The 13008-nt window shown below is 46.2% G+C and overlaps 1 protein-coding gene across 2 annotated transcripts in view; it reads left to right on the top strand.

The window, feature by feature from the left end:
* Positions 1–11401, top strand: part of ARHGEF12 (Rho guanine nucleotide exchange factor 12) — a 47901-nt gene extending 36500 nt beyond the window's left edge. For both annotated transcript variants that reach the window (XM_019547062.1, XM_019547061.1), the window contains 8 exons: positions 477–564; positions 2420–2512; positions 2655–2731; positions 3051–3284; positions 5191–5676; positions 7759–8066; positions 8528–8600; positions 9163–11401. In XM_019547062.1, the coding sequence (XP_019402607.1) occupies positions 477–564; positions 2420–2512; positions 2655–2731; positions 3051–3284; positions 5191–5676; positions 7759–8066; positions 8528–8600; positions 9163–9173 (1370 nt within the window). In that variant the 3' untranslated portion in view covers positions 9174–11401. The remainder of the gene's footprint in view (positions 1–476; positions 565–2419; positions 2513–2654; positions 2732–3050; positions 3285–5190; positions 5677–7758; positions 8067–8527; positions 8601–9162) is intronic.
* The last annotated feature ends 1607 nt before the right edge of the window (positions 11402–13008 follow it).

Genomic DNA, 13008 nt, shown 5'->3' with positions numbered 1-13008 from the left:
GGGTAGGGTTCAGGACACCAGGGTTCAATTTGTTGATTGTATTGCCAACTTTCTGTGTGACCTTAGGCAAGTTATTTAACCTCTGTGCGTGTGTTACCCATCCATAAAACAGAGCAGCATTTTCCCTTACGTGGTGTGGGAAGGAGTTTGGATAGAGTCCATAAACTAAAGTGCTTTCCCCAGGTGAAAGTTGCTGTAGAAGTGCAAAGTGACCAGAGAAGCGAGAGGGGAAATAAAACCACATTTAACGTGACGTGAGAAGCAATAATTATTTTCTGTCAGGCTTGAAAGCCTGAGTTGAAGCCACCCTTTCATGTTTATGTAGCTTGCCTGGAGGGTTAGTTCACAAACTCTTCTCTCAGTTCCCTTTTGGGTAATAAAAGCGTACGTAGGTATCTTTCTGATTTCAGTGCTTTCTAGATAAAACCATGCAGGACAAAGTGTTGGATTAAACGATTCTTTCTCTGTCTCTCCAGATAACAAAGCTTTCTTTGTCATCTCCATGTCAGAAAACGGCGCCCACATTTACGAATTAGTGGCACAGACCGTTTCGGAAAAAAACGCGTAAGTGAGGGGCTTGGCCGCCTATGCTGTGCCGTGTTGTTTTTGTCACCTTTAAAAGAGAGATCGTACCTCTCACTGCCCGAGGAATGGTTCTGCTGTCCAGGGAGCTGTGAATTGTCCGAGTGCTCACCATCAGCTCAGCCACGTGTGCCCACATGCACGTAGCAATTAATGTCTAAAACTCTTTTCCCATATCTCCTCTCCATCTGGAGGTTTCCTTCATTATTAAGCACAGTGATGAAAGCTCTTTGCCAGCGTGGGCTCTTCCGCAGGGTTTTCATTGCAGTGTCTCCTGTCTTGCCTACAGACCTGACATTTCCGAGCACAAACATTGTGTGTGATTACAAGGTATCTAGTGTATAGTGTTTTGTACATCATCCTTATGGACTGAACAGTTCATAGATTTCATAGACATTAGGGCTGGAAGGGACCTCGGAAGAGCATCGAGTCCAGCCCCATGTGTGGGGCTGTGGCTGTCCAGCCTAATGTGTGGTCCATAGGACAGGTGAGAACTACTGGCTTTGGTACAAAAGAGTTTGGTAGATAACCTGCTGTCATGAGTGAAACAGGTGACCCTGGCTTCATTAATAACTATTCTATAATTCTAGTATTATCTTTAAACGCCAGCTCATGAATATTTTGTTCTGGGAGAGTGGATGGCTCTGAAGTTGGAAATGAGGTAAAAAAAACCCAGTCTGTACATTGAGGATTTGAAACTGGCCCCAGATCTTCAGTGAGCAGAAACTGTCATCCAGTGACTTAAGTGTCCTGCATTGTGTGAGAGTTACTGGTGGGTTTTGATTAAGTCCATGCATGGACGGATGGTACAACAAGTATATTACAAATGATTTTTGGCTCTAACTAATCGCTGTATTCCTGGGGAGTCCCTGGAGAGAATTTTAGATGGCGGGCTAAGTCACAGGGCTAAAGTTGCCTCTGCCCTCCCTACCCCCACCCCTCACATCCCCTAAGGAAATCCATCCAGAATTGGGTTTCTAAATGAGGGGACGGAAGGTACTGGGATGTACTGGGAGATGGTCCCAGTGTTTGCTGCTGTTGTCCTTGCTCTGTGCCGATGGAGAGGAGACTTCAGCTTCCAGGAATGTCAGTCTGGCATTTCTTAACAAGCACTGCAAATTCTCTTTAAGTTAAAACATTAATTAGAAATTTTAAAAGTTCACTGCAGACAAAGACGTTTGTGGTCCCTTCCTTCAATCGAGGTGTAATTAGGATGACTTCTATTGTAACAAAGGCTCTTTTCAATGTGACGAAGCTTTTATTCATTTTGCTGGCATCTCAAATGGGATATTAAGTTCTGAAGTGTAGAAATTAGAGCTGTAGTTTGGGAGTGTGTGTGTGTGTGTTTGCAGGTGCTCTGTGCATTTTCATTAAAAATGCTTAGAGACAAAGCCAAGCAGCAGTAGGAATGCAATCCTGGGTTATATTCTCTGGTTTCACTCCAGTAGGAATCTTGCAACAGGGGAACATATATTTGGAAAGCAAAAATCTCCCCCTTTTTCACCAAACTTTCTGGTTTATTTTGTTTCTGGATGAACTTTTAGGGAACAGAATAAAATCTCTGCGCCCGCTTCTGTATCCACTCGCAATATCTGTGTTGCCTCCCGTTCACTGTGGGATAAGTTAGCGCCATCAGTCCATTGCACAGAATATTTTGCTTTGGGGCAGATGGGTGCAGATCTTGCGGTGCTGAATTGTGTTTCCAACTGCTGCTTCCGTATGGTTCCTGCAAAGGCCCTTGCATTAGTCTTCCAGTGCTGGAGCGTCTGTCTGGTGAGGTCAGCTTAATTAACCTGTGCAGTTTAACTCGCTGCCTGTTATTTTTGGCCTCTCGCAGATGGCAGGACCTGATAGCTCAGATGGCAGGGACAGTGAAAACCGAGGCTTCCACCAGAAGGGTGATACCATTACCACAGCCAGGGCCTGGCGAGTAAGTAGAGTTCATTTTTGGCTTTGCTGTTCCAGTATTTTTTATTTTTTTTGCCTCATCTAGAGCAGGATAATTGAGGCCATAATGTTGGTAGTGGGTGTAAATGCATCTTCCTAAAAGAACTCGTGTCTCCTTCTCTCAGAGAAGAGCGTGAGGAAGAGGAGCAGAAGTTGAAAGACGAGCAGCCTGATATTCCATCCAGCAGCATGCAGAGTCCAGGTAATGATATAAATAACTGCTAGATTGAGTGCAGGAGTGCTAGGCCATGCCTCTTGCATTAGTGGGATCTTGCTACAGCAGTGGAAATTCTTCCTGGAAACCCCGCACCACGAGTCCTATGGTGGAGTGAAAATCGGGCTTTAGAGAGATACGGTTAGCTTGTCTGCAGCTGGGAAAGGAGAACCTCAAATGGCTCAGCTTGCTAAAAATGGACCGTGTTGGGACTTTCTCCAAAGCTGACCATGTGCAAGAGCCCCTGTGTGTTAATTTTCAGTACTTCAGCTTACATACAATTACTTTTGTGTTTTCTGTTTGCTAGATAAAGAGTTGGGCCTTGAGCCTTCCCTCATACTGAAGACCCAGTCTCCTTCAGCTGTCATGTCAGAGAAGTCTGAAGTAGAAGATCTCCTCGTGACAGAGAGGCAGTTTGGCAAAGAGCAGCAGGAAGACGAGCTTGTGCTCAAAGAGTCCTCCGCGTGCTGCGAACAAGCGACCGCAGACGTGCCTTTCCGAGTCTCAGAAGAGCGGTGGGCACTGGATGCATTAAGGAGCTGTGAGTAGCTCTGCTACTTTGGGTGGTTGTGGCCTGGAGCAGATTGATTTTTGGCTCTGAGAATTTGGGGAACAGTTTGATGCTAAAGAGTATCTTTAGCCAATTCCTGGAGCAGCGGTTGCCTCTGTCTGGGTTGCAGAAATTGGAGAGATGAAACATAGTGGGCTGGTGTTCAGGGACTTCTGCAGCAAAACTGTACCTCAGATGCTGGCTCTTTCTGTGGTTTTGGGCAATTCCTGTAATTGCTCTGGCACGGCTCCCCTGACTGTAGAGCAGGATAATACCAATTTATAAGGAGTCATTAGTTCTTGTCCATAAAGCACTTTGGAAATAGAACAACACTGTGAGGCTCTATGAGGAAGTGCAAAGTCTTACTGCTCAAGTTACATTTTAAACAACAAGCACCTAATGTGCGGAACTCCTTGCCACAGTATTAAGGAGTGCTTGGTCACATGAAAAAGGATGGGCTATTTAGAGTACCAGCATACATATATTCAAATTACATATTTGGGGTGAAAAGGGTTGGGACTGAATTCATCATCATGCCTGAGGCTGTAAACCAACCTCTGAGAGAGCTGTGAACATCAGCTCTCTTCAAGATGGTTATTCAGGGATTTGCTCTTTTGAAAGAGAGGTATTGTCCTCTGCCTCCTGACCCTTGGTCCCACATGGCAATTCCTGTGATGACTCTGTTAATTTACGAATGTGAGGGGCACAGGCATATGTGCCTGTCATCTCTGAAGTGGTTTATAGATTTCATAGACATTAGGGCTGGAAGGGACCTTGGAAGATCATCGAGTCCAGCCCCCTGCCCCAGAGGCAGGAAGCCAGCTGGGGTCAAAGGATCCCAGCAAGATAAGCATCCAAATTTCTCTTGAAGGTGTTCAATGTAGGTGCTTGAACCACCTCCGATGGCGGGCTATTCCAGACCCTGGTTGTGGTCCTTGGGAGTTGTGTTGTTTGGGGTTGATATATCAATACCCCATTGGCGCTCTAAGGCTCAAGACTTCAGGCATCCACACCCTCTCCCTAGTTCCCTGCCTTGGGCCTCTCCGCAAGGCATGTGAAATCTCTCAAATAATTTACTTCAGATTTTTTGATTCAGCTCACATCAAGTTTTTACAGGATGGGTGAGTACTGTTCTAGCTCTGGCTAGTGTGGGAATATTACTAGTATTTGTTCTCGGAGGGTGTTGAAAACTCATCGTGGGAGGTGTGTGGATGATATTAGCAGTCAACTGTGCCTCTTGGCTCCTAAGATTTAGCGAGCCGCATTTTAATCGCAGCTTTGGGTCATTTCACGTTTCTGTAACAGCCTTGCGTTCAGATTAGTGACTGCTTTGCTACATGAACTGACAGCATTTCTCAGAGGTGCCAGGAGTGTTGTGAAAAGAGGCCTAATAAGTATCCTTTTTCTGTCATGGTCTGGTTTGAATAATTGGAGTGAGAGTGAAATATCTCACTATTTAAGAATTTACCTTGTATTTGCATTAGGAGCTTTGCTTTGATCTGCCCTCTTATGTTCTCATGATACTTGCTCCTTAAATGGGAACTCCTATTAATAGCAGTCTTATTTAGTAGATAAAACTGTGGAAACAGTTGGAGAGTTGGAGTTTTTCCCTGTGCTGTCATTGTCTCACTGGATGATTTAAGTCACTGATCTGTGTCTTTCCTCATCTGTAAATTGGGAATTGTGTGCTGCACTTACCCTATTTGTAACGTGATTTAAGAGACAGTGCTGTGACAACAAGTACTGTATTCCACCCTCCTCTCCCCCAAGAGTTAACAGTGAGAGGATTTGATCATGTGTCTGCGCTTTCCAAAAGAGGCATCAAAGGACCCATCTCATTTCAAACACAGTTGAGGTGGCTTCTGTGCACTAGTGAACACTCTGTGTTTCCTTTCAGTGGGCTTGTTGAAACAGTTGTTGGTGCAGCAGCTTGGCTTGTCGGAGAAGAGGACACTTGAAGACTGGCAGCATTTTCCCAGGTTTAGGACAGTTTCCCAAGGTGCTTGGGCAGAAAGTGGAAACCAGGGTGGACTGCAGCACTCTGATAATAACAAGATGCACCAGCCTGGAGTGGACCGGATGCCTGTCAGACCTGGAACTAGTGAACCCGCAGCTTGTTACGGTATCCGGACTTCAGCTGAATTCCCAGCTTCACAGGATGCCATGCAGCTGGTATCTAGAGATGCCAGGTCAGGTAATAATGTAGTAACGGACCTTGTAAGCATGAACATGGAGACCCCGCTCACGGAGCTGGAAGGAGTGGGTCCTGATGACAATGGAGAGCACTTCTTTGATGCCCGCGAGGCCCACAGTGACGACAACCCGTCCGAAGGAGAAGTGACGGAAAGGAAGGAGGATGTGGAGGTGCAGTTACGGATCTCAGGTGAGCAGGTCCCCTTACCACGCTACACTGAATGTAGATCTGTCCAGCTCAAAGGCTAGAGCTTGGATACTTTGTGCTCGGTGATGAATAAGTGATATATTATTGAAGAGGACCACAGTTATATTCTCATGAGGAAACTCTCTTGCTAATGCAATATGAAACACTTAAAAATAGCTCTTTTGGTCTTTAGAAGTCCTTTCAGCTTGGAGCGTATAATAATAGCTAATCCTTTGTACTTCAGAAAGGGCTGTACAAATGTTAACTCATTAATTCTCTATTTTTGAGAGGGAGAGAGTGAGAAGCTGCAAGGCTAACAGCTTGCCATGGGCCTCGGTGCAAAGCTAGGGATAGAACGTAGGAGCGAATGACCCGTCCTCTTGCGCTTTTAGTTGTCAGTGAATTCAGGGCGTTCATAAAAGAGAGCATTGCATCAGTCTGCTGCAGCAGCATCAGTGTACCAAGGTCTTCCCATAACTGCATCCTCCTAGTTCCCTTGTTTAGGGACCGTAAAGAGATGCTGTAAAGTTCATTTTCCAAGTCTGGAAATCGCCTGTTCATGCCACTTGAAACCAACTTTTCTACAACCCCTTGAGCCAACACAGGGGCCTCACTTACAGACTTGCACCCAGGCCTGCAGCGTTGCTCTCTCTTCCTTAAATGATTTCTCCCTATACCAGAAGTTCTGATGAAGAGCATCACTGTGTGCATGTAGAGATGACTCTGGAGTCACATGGAGATGTTATCAGTAGCAGAAGAGCACCAAATCTGTATTTTCTGTTCCTGCATAACATGAAGGCAAAACTTGGGGTATTTTCTTTGGAGAGCAGAAGAATGACATCTTGGGGCACTACTGTGATTTATGCTAACATACCTTTATCCGGTATTGTAATCTTAAATGGTGTCGTGGACCTTTGTGGTACCTGCAGGTGGACTGCCAGGCTGGTGGGGCCTGCCATGTTGTAGCCCTTGTTTAAATTCACGTCTGAGCTACAGAAAAAGAACTTGCTGCAGCTTGGCTTGGCTTTGTAAGTCTCTCCAGGGACTCCCCTGCAGCCAGGTCTGAAGCTCTTAAAAGCTTTTTTGTTTATATATCATATTATATTTAATGATTCCCCAAGTAGCATCTTAAAAAAAATGTTTTCAAGCCTTCCAAAAGGGATGTACGGGCTTGTTCATCAGCACAACTTACTACTTGGTTCCTCAGTCTGCGATGGCAGTTTTGAGTGCTTTCCCAGAGCTCAGCAGGTTCTAGGCGGATGGTCCTGCCACTGCCGCATGTCTGGAGCAGCGGCACTGCACTCAATTGACACAGATGTGGCTATTTTGTGTGTCTGGCAACAAAATTAGCTGCTAATAGGTACGTTCCATTTGACTCTCGTGCTCTGGAGGACTTATTCATCAATATTTATTTTTTATTTAAAAATTGGACTCGCTTTTGGATTGGCTGGATGACATGATCCAGTTGTGTATTGGCAATCACTGTCTTTTTCTTCCCTGTGTGACTAAGATTCTTTAAATGATTAGAATTGAGCCAACATCTTTAAACATCTGACTTTTTTTTAATTATTATTATTTTACCTCTTACACTGTTTACTTTTTTCCGTTTAACTAAGCAGGGACATTGAGGATAGACTGGCCCAGATCTGGTTAATCCAACTCCTGGCTTGCTCGTGCTAGCTTGCTGCAACCTTGTTGTTGTCAAGAAATGCCACTGGCGACTGCTAATCATGCAGACCCCTGTGTACTGTGTGCACACTTTTTTGAGGGTCTCGTAATAAGAATCTGAAATGAGAATTTTTGGAGCAGTTGGGCACTTCTTATTCTGTTGTTCTTGAATTTGTGGCCCTTATGCCACCAGTGGCTTGTGAATCTGGGTCTGAACCATTCCAGTTCAGTGAGCCACTGCCCTCTGTCACACTCGCAAGGCATCAGCTAGTCTGTTTTAAAATATCTTGAGAGATGAGGCCTCTACCACTTCTTTTTTTTCTTTTTTTAATGTCTTCTTAAATTGTCTCTAGTTCATTTGGCTTTTGGTGACTATATTGAGCTGGTGCGGTTAGTCCAAAGCTCTTCTCTTAACAGGAAATTATTTGATCCTTGACGGATATGGAACGGTGCAGGAAAGCTCCACGGACGACGAGGTGTCTTCGCTAATCCTACAGTGCACTGCAGGCGACACCTCTCTGGACACTGTGCAGCAGCAACACGTGTCCCCCCGGGAGGCCCAGTCAGACAGGGGGAGCTCCCTGTTTGCTGAGTTCATGGCCTCTCGCTGGGCGACTGTGGAGGAGTCCAGCTCCGGAGCACCAAGCCCCCCCTTCTCTGTAGAGTCACGTATCCAGATGATGCAGTACATTCGCAAGATCGAGGCTGACCTTGAACACTTAAAGGTACAGTGTGCTTCTGTTGGAAGTAGTTGGGGTTCTTCATCGTTGAGCTTTACTTTATGAAATTTGAGGGAAAGATGAAAAGATCTTGGGTGTGGGGAGGTGTGCAGAGTTGGGGGGTGGGGGGGTGTTACATACCTGGAAGGGTTGGAAGCTAAAATTGGCATTATTCCTCTGGTTTTAAATCCCAGGTCCTGGAGAAGCCTGTAGGTTTGTCTAAATATATGTGGCGGTTAAACAGAGCTGCTTTGTTCAAAAAATGTGGACATTCAGATTGGTATGGGGAAAAGGATGCTTGCCTTGGAAGTGGGTTTAAGTTAGGTTAAGGTGCAGTGTTGGCCATTGGTATTTGGGGTGATTTGCACGAAGTCACCTGTATTAAAGCAGTCCCTAGCTGGAGTACCCCCAGCATTGGCGGTCCAGCTGGAACATGGAGAAAGAGCCACATGTGTTTTGTCTTCCAGGAGATTGAGGAAAATTATGCCACTCTCCTTCGCCAAAGGCTGGCTGGATCAGCCCCCACAGACGAGCACTCAGGTATGTGGACAACATGCCATCCCTTGGTTCCCAGCGCTCCTATTTGTAAAGGGTGATTGTATGCTAAAATACCCTGGTACAAAAGAAGTTGAGGGGTTCAGTTGTTAATTTTTCAAACAAAAGCCTTCGAAAGGAGTTCAACCTGCTGATTCCAGATGAGGAAAATCAAGGCAGCCAAGGCTTGGACTTGCTGAGTGTGTTTTCCTTTCCCTGAAAGCATGGCTTGACGTTTGAGGCACTTCAGCCTGCTTTGATTCCCTTTAGGAAGGCATCGCTTGCCTTTTCAAAGGGGACTAGATTAACTGAAGAAGGCAGTTTGAGAGAAGCTGGGCAGACCTCTGCTACTTTGGTGGGTAAAATGTTGTGTGCACCTCTGGCCCTGTAAGCGGGCATCACGGGTCCCTTTGAACATGGCCTGAACAGGTCTTTGTGGTGCCCATAGCTCAGCATCAGCTGTGGCATGTTATTGTCCCCGAGAGCAGCACTCTGGGTTTACCATACAATTTGAGTTGGTTATGATGCTCCCTCCCTCATGGCTTCCCACCTTTTCTTTCTTCTTCAGACAAAAGTTAGTCACGTTTTTAGAAGTGGCTGAAGGTTGGATGAAGAGTATCGGCGCCTGCTGGCTTCCGTGTGGACTCTGAGGCTACAGGGCTTCTTTCTGTGGACCATCCAAGTGTTAACCATACTCCAGCAAAGCAGGGAATGGGGTGCTTTCCTTCAGGGGCAACTGCACTAGCCTGGCTGGCAGGGAGTCTCTTCCATTCTCTCCTCTTCCTCTCCTTGCTACTAAAAAATTGTTTTTGATTCTGAACAAACAGACAAAAAAAAAAACAAACCAAACCAAATGTACAGAGCTTTGGGTGTAGGATATAAAATGTATTTAGACATTAAAAAAAAAAAATCATTGTATTTATTTGACTTCATTCCGTGTATCAAAAGCACATTTTAACATTTTTAAAATTTTTTTTTTCTATTTGCTTTTTGTTTGAATTGGGTAGTGACAAGTCTAGGCCTCTGCATAGAGTACCCCCCCCCCTCCCCCGGGGTCTTGCTGTTCCTGGAAGCAAGTGCAGTTGGAAGGAGAATGCGTGTGCACACGTGTGTCTTGATTTCACTGGGCTGGACTCCACAGCCCCTCCTGGCAACAAAACTGCCATGCAGAGAGCTATTTCGGAAGGGGTTAGAATGATTTGTGGCTGAAATGAACTGTATTGAAGAGCATGGGAGCTGTCTCCGTGCTGGGTGAGTGCCTGTTCTAGATAGCTCCTGTCACTGTGTGTAATGAGGATTCTCCATGCACTAAATAGCCAGGCACTTGAAATTTGGCAAACACTATTCCCCCTCTCCACTCCCCACCTTGGTGCTCTCATTCATTGACTTGTGGGGCCTCACTGGGAGAGGAGAAAGCTGGGTTTTTTTGGTTTTGTTTTTTTCCTTGACTTCATGTTGGCCTTGATCACAATCTCCTTTAATAGCGATAAACAATGCCTGGAGCTGCAGCACTTGTGTAACTTCTCCTTATCGGACAGAAATAAATGGAAACCCAGGAATGTTTCTGAGGTGTTGGGCAGGTGGGTGTCTGTCATTGAATCACTACTGAATGAACCCTGGCTGCCAATGGAGTTAGCCACAGGTACTGCTGATTATGGGGCCAGTACATTTTAGTACCTGAAGGTATATCTTGCTGAGGGTTTGTTTTTGTTTTTTGCACTGATTGTGCCAAAGTGCTCTCCCCAAACCAGAGAGATGCACAGCAGACAAGGCAGAACAGCTGGAGCCGGAGCCAGCTCTCTAGCACTTCCTTAGGCCAGTTTGAATAGTTTGCTGTTGGAGTTTACCCTAGACTAGGAACAAGATGGGAAATTTCTGCCTGACAGCAGAGGTAACACTGGATACTCCAGACTGGTTATTGATAGCACCTGCTTAGAAACTTGCTAGCAGGATGGGCATGCGACAGGTGATTCCAGGCTGTCTCTAGCCTCAAACTCCGTTGAGCCAGATTGGTAGCTTCAAGTATATAGGACACGTTCCTTCTGCACCAGATATGAAAGTTTTAAACTGAACAATGTGCCAAACCTGTAAATCCTATTAGCAAGTTCAAGCTATTACAAGGATGTTTGCATTACTGCATGGACCATGAAGTGCTGAGAATCTCTTTGATCAGCATAAAGGTCATACTCCTCGCTTCATTAACACGCAAGCAGATTTCCCATGTAGCAAATGGCAGAGATTCAAAGCTGCTTCTTCCACTCATGCAAAACAAAAACCAGTCTTGATATTTCCCTTTAAAATAGTGGGAAAGGGAGGAGAGGGAAGAGCTTGTCAAAGTAGGTATCAGTTGCCTAGAAAGGTTTTTGGACTTTGAAAGTTGGAACCATAATAAAGCAGGGAAGATCTTTCTTGTAGAGAAGCCAAGTGCATTGAGCATCATTCTCCTCCAGCAGGAGCTACGTGCTGCCAAAATGTTACCTCCTGTTCAAGCAGGAGTTCCCTCTTGCTGGGGCCGTGCTAAGGGCAACCGTATAAAGGTAGTAGCAATACAGGCCTTCCAGTGTTATATAGGCAACAGCTCCACACCCAACTTCAGCCACCACGTGCCATGAGTTTTAAACTTCCGAAAAGCCCAGATAGTTAACCAGAGCCCCACGAGGAATCTCCCTTCTCCCTAATCCTGATCCAGTAATACCTGACCCCTGGCCAGACTCGGCTCTTAATGCCCTTTATCTGGTGGTGGTTTTTTCTCCCATCCCTCCTGGTGGTCAGAATGATGCCTGTGTCCTGGATGGACAGATGGGAGATGGGTTTTTTTGTTTTGTTTTGTTTTGTTACCCTTTGCATTGCATGCTGTGGCTCCAGCTGCCAGTAACTCTGAGTTGTCAAATCATGCTTGATCCTTCTCAGCCTTGTGCTGTATTTAATATACAGAGGTCAGGCTGTTTTCAAGTATGGTTCTACAGCCAGTGGTGATGGGCTGTGTCTGGGCATCCTGGCCAACTTTGCTGTTGTAATTCACACCAGAGCCTCCTGATCCCTGCCCTCCTGCGAGGGACATAGGAATCCTGATGCTGCCTAAGCAGCAGCGAGTTGGCCTCTTGACCGAGGGGCACGCTCTGCACTCATTAACTCCCCATCTGACTCCCCTGTCCTGAGGAAAGCTCCCATAGTGCTGCCCCAACACCAGTGCAGTTATGACAGGTGATTGCTGTGGACAAGCTAGCATGGCCATGATGTGGGTATTTCCATTACGGTGTTGTCTAGATTTGCACTTGTGCTCCCACCACTAGAGCTGCATGGGTGAGGGAGTGACGTAGCTTACCCTCCAGCCTCTCGCATCTCTCTACGTGCATAAAGGGTGCGTTCCTCTGGTAGTCTGGGGATGACGGCACATGAGGCTTCAGGATGATGGAGGGTGCTAGATGGGATTAGGCTGGAGAAAGTCAAAGGACCTTTTTGGAGCTGAGAAAGAAGGGTAATCCACTTGGACACAGTTTCATGAAAGCGAAGTGACCTGCTGTGCTCTGTTCTGCTTGGTTTTCCGACTGGCCTTGTCATGCTATGTTGATCAGTCTCATGTTAAGGGCATTACTGTTACCGAGTGTGATTCTCTAGCTTTATTTTCCTGAGCAGAGTTCCCTGAAATCACAGGAGGAGCCCGTTTCACTCCCTAGCATGTTTACTGTACGGCAGACCTCAGGCATGGCTTTGTGGGGAGGGGGCTGGAGTTCAAATGCACTTTGCAGGTTTCCTGCTTTTTTTATTTCCCTTCTAGCCATGGGTTTTCTTTCTGTAAATTCCAGTTTCCAGCTTGGCATGAGGCGGCATTTTAACCTGTCCCTGGCTGCTGGTTGTACATTCCCTCATTCAAACTGGACAGTAGAACGGGGCACTGTGCTCCCTGGTTTTGTGCATCTCTGTGCGTGTTTCCTCCACCCCCTTCTTCCATGTGCTTTTCTTCTGTAGAAGAGGACCCAGGGTTTCTCCTCTTGGGAAGTGAGGGAAGGTTACTACAAAGTCCCCTCTTGAGAAATGCACTCATCTGGTGTCCTGGGATCTAGTTCACGGGACCAGAAGGAATGGGGCTGGGTGTGTTTTCAAGTCAGAATCTCTCTCTCTGCAATAAAGGGGTAGGGTAAGGATTGGCAGCACAGCTTGAGCAAAGCTGCCCTGCTTGCTTTGCAAGGAGGGTAAATTGTCTTGTGATTCCTCAAGTGGGGGTGGGAGTGAGGGCTGGAAAGCCAAGGGGCTTGAATGGAAAGTCTAGACACCCGGTCAGCGTTCACGCCACACTGCCTCTCCCCAGTGTTTCCATACAACAGGGCTACTCTGACTCTTATCGAAGCTGTTCCCCCTTTTGGCTAGAAGAGGTGTCTGTTACCTGCGCAGATAACCCCTGAGTAGATGCTTG

The sequence above is a fragment of the Crocodylus porosus genome, unplaced genomic scaffold (genome assembly GCF_001723895.1).
Source record: "Crocodylus porosus isolate Cpor-Errol unplaced genomic scaffold, CroPor_comp1, whole genome shotgun sequence".
In the NCBI taxonomy this organism is placed as follows: Eukaryota; Metazoa; Chordata; order Crocodylia; family Crocodylidae; genus Crocodylus; species Crocodylus porosus.
This window is presented reverse-complemented; position numbering and strand designations above follow the sequence as displayed.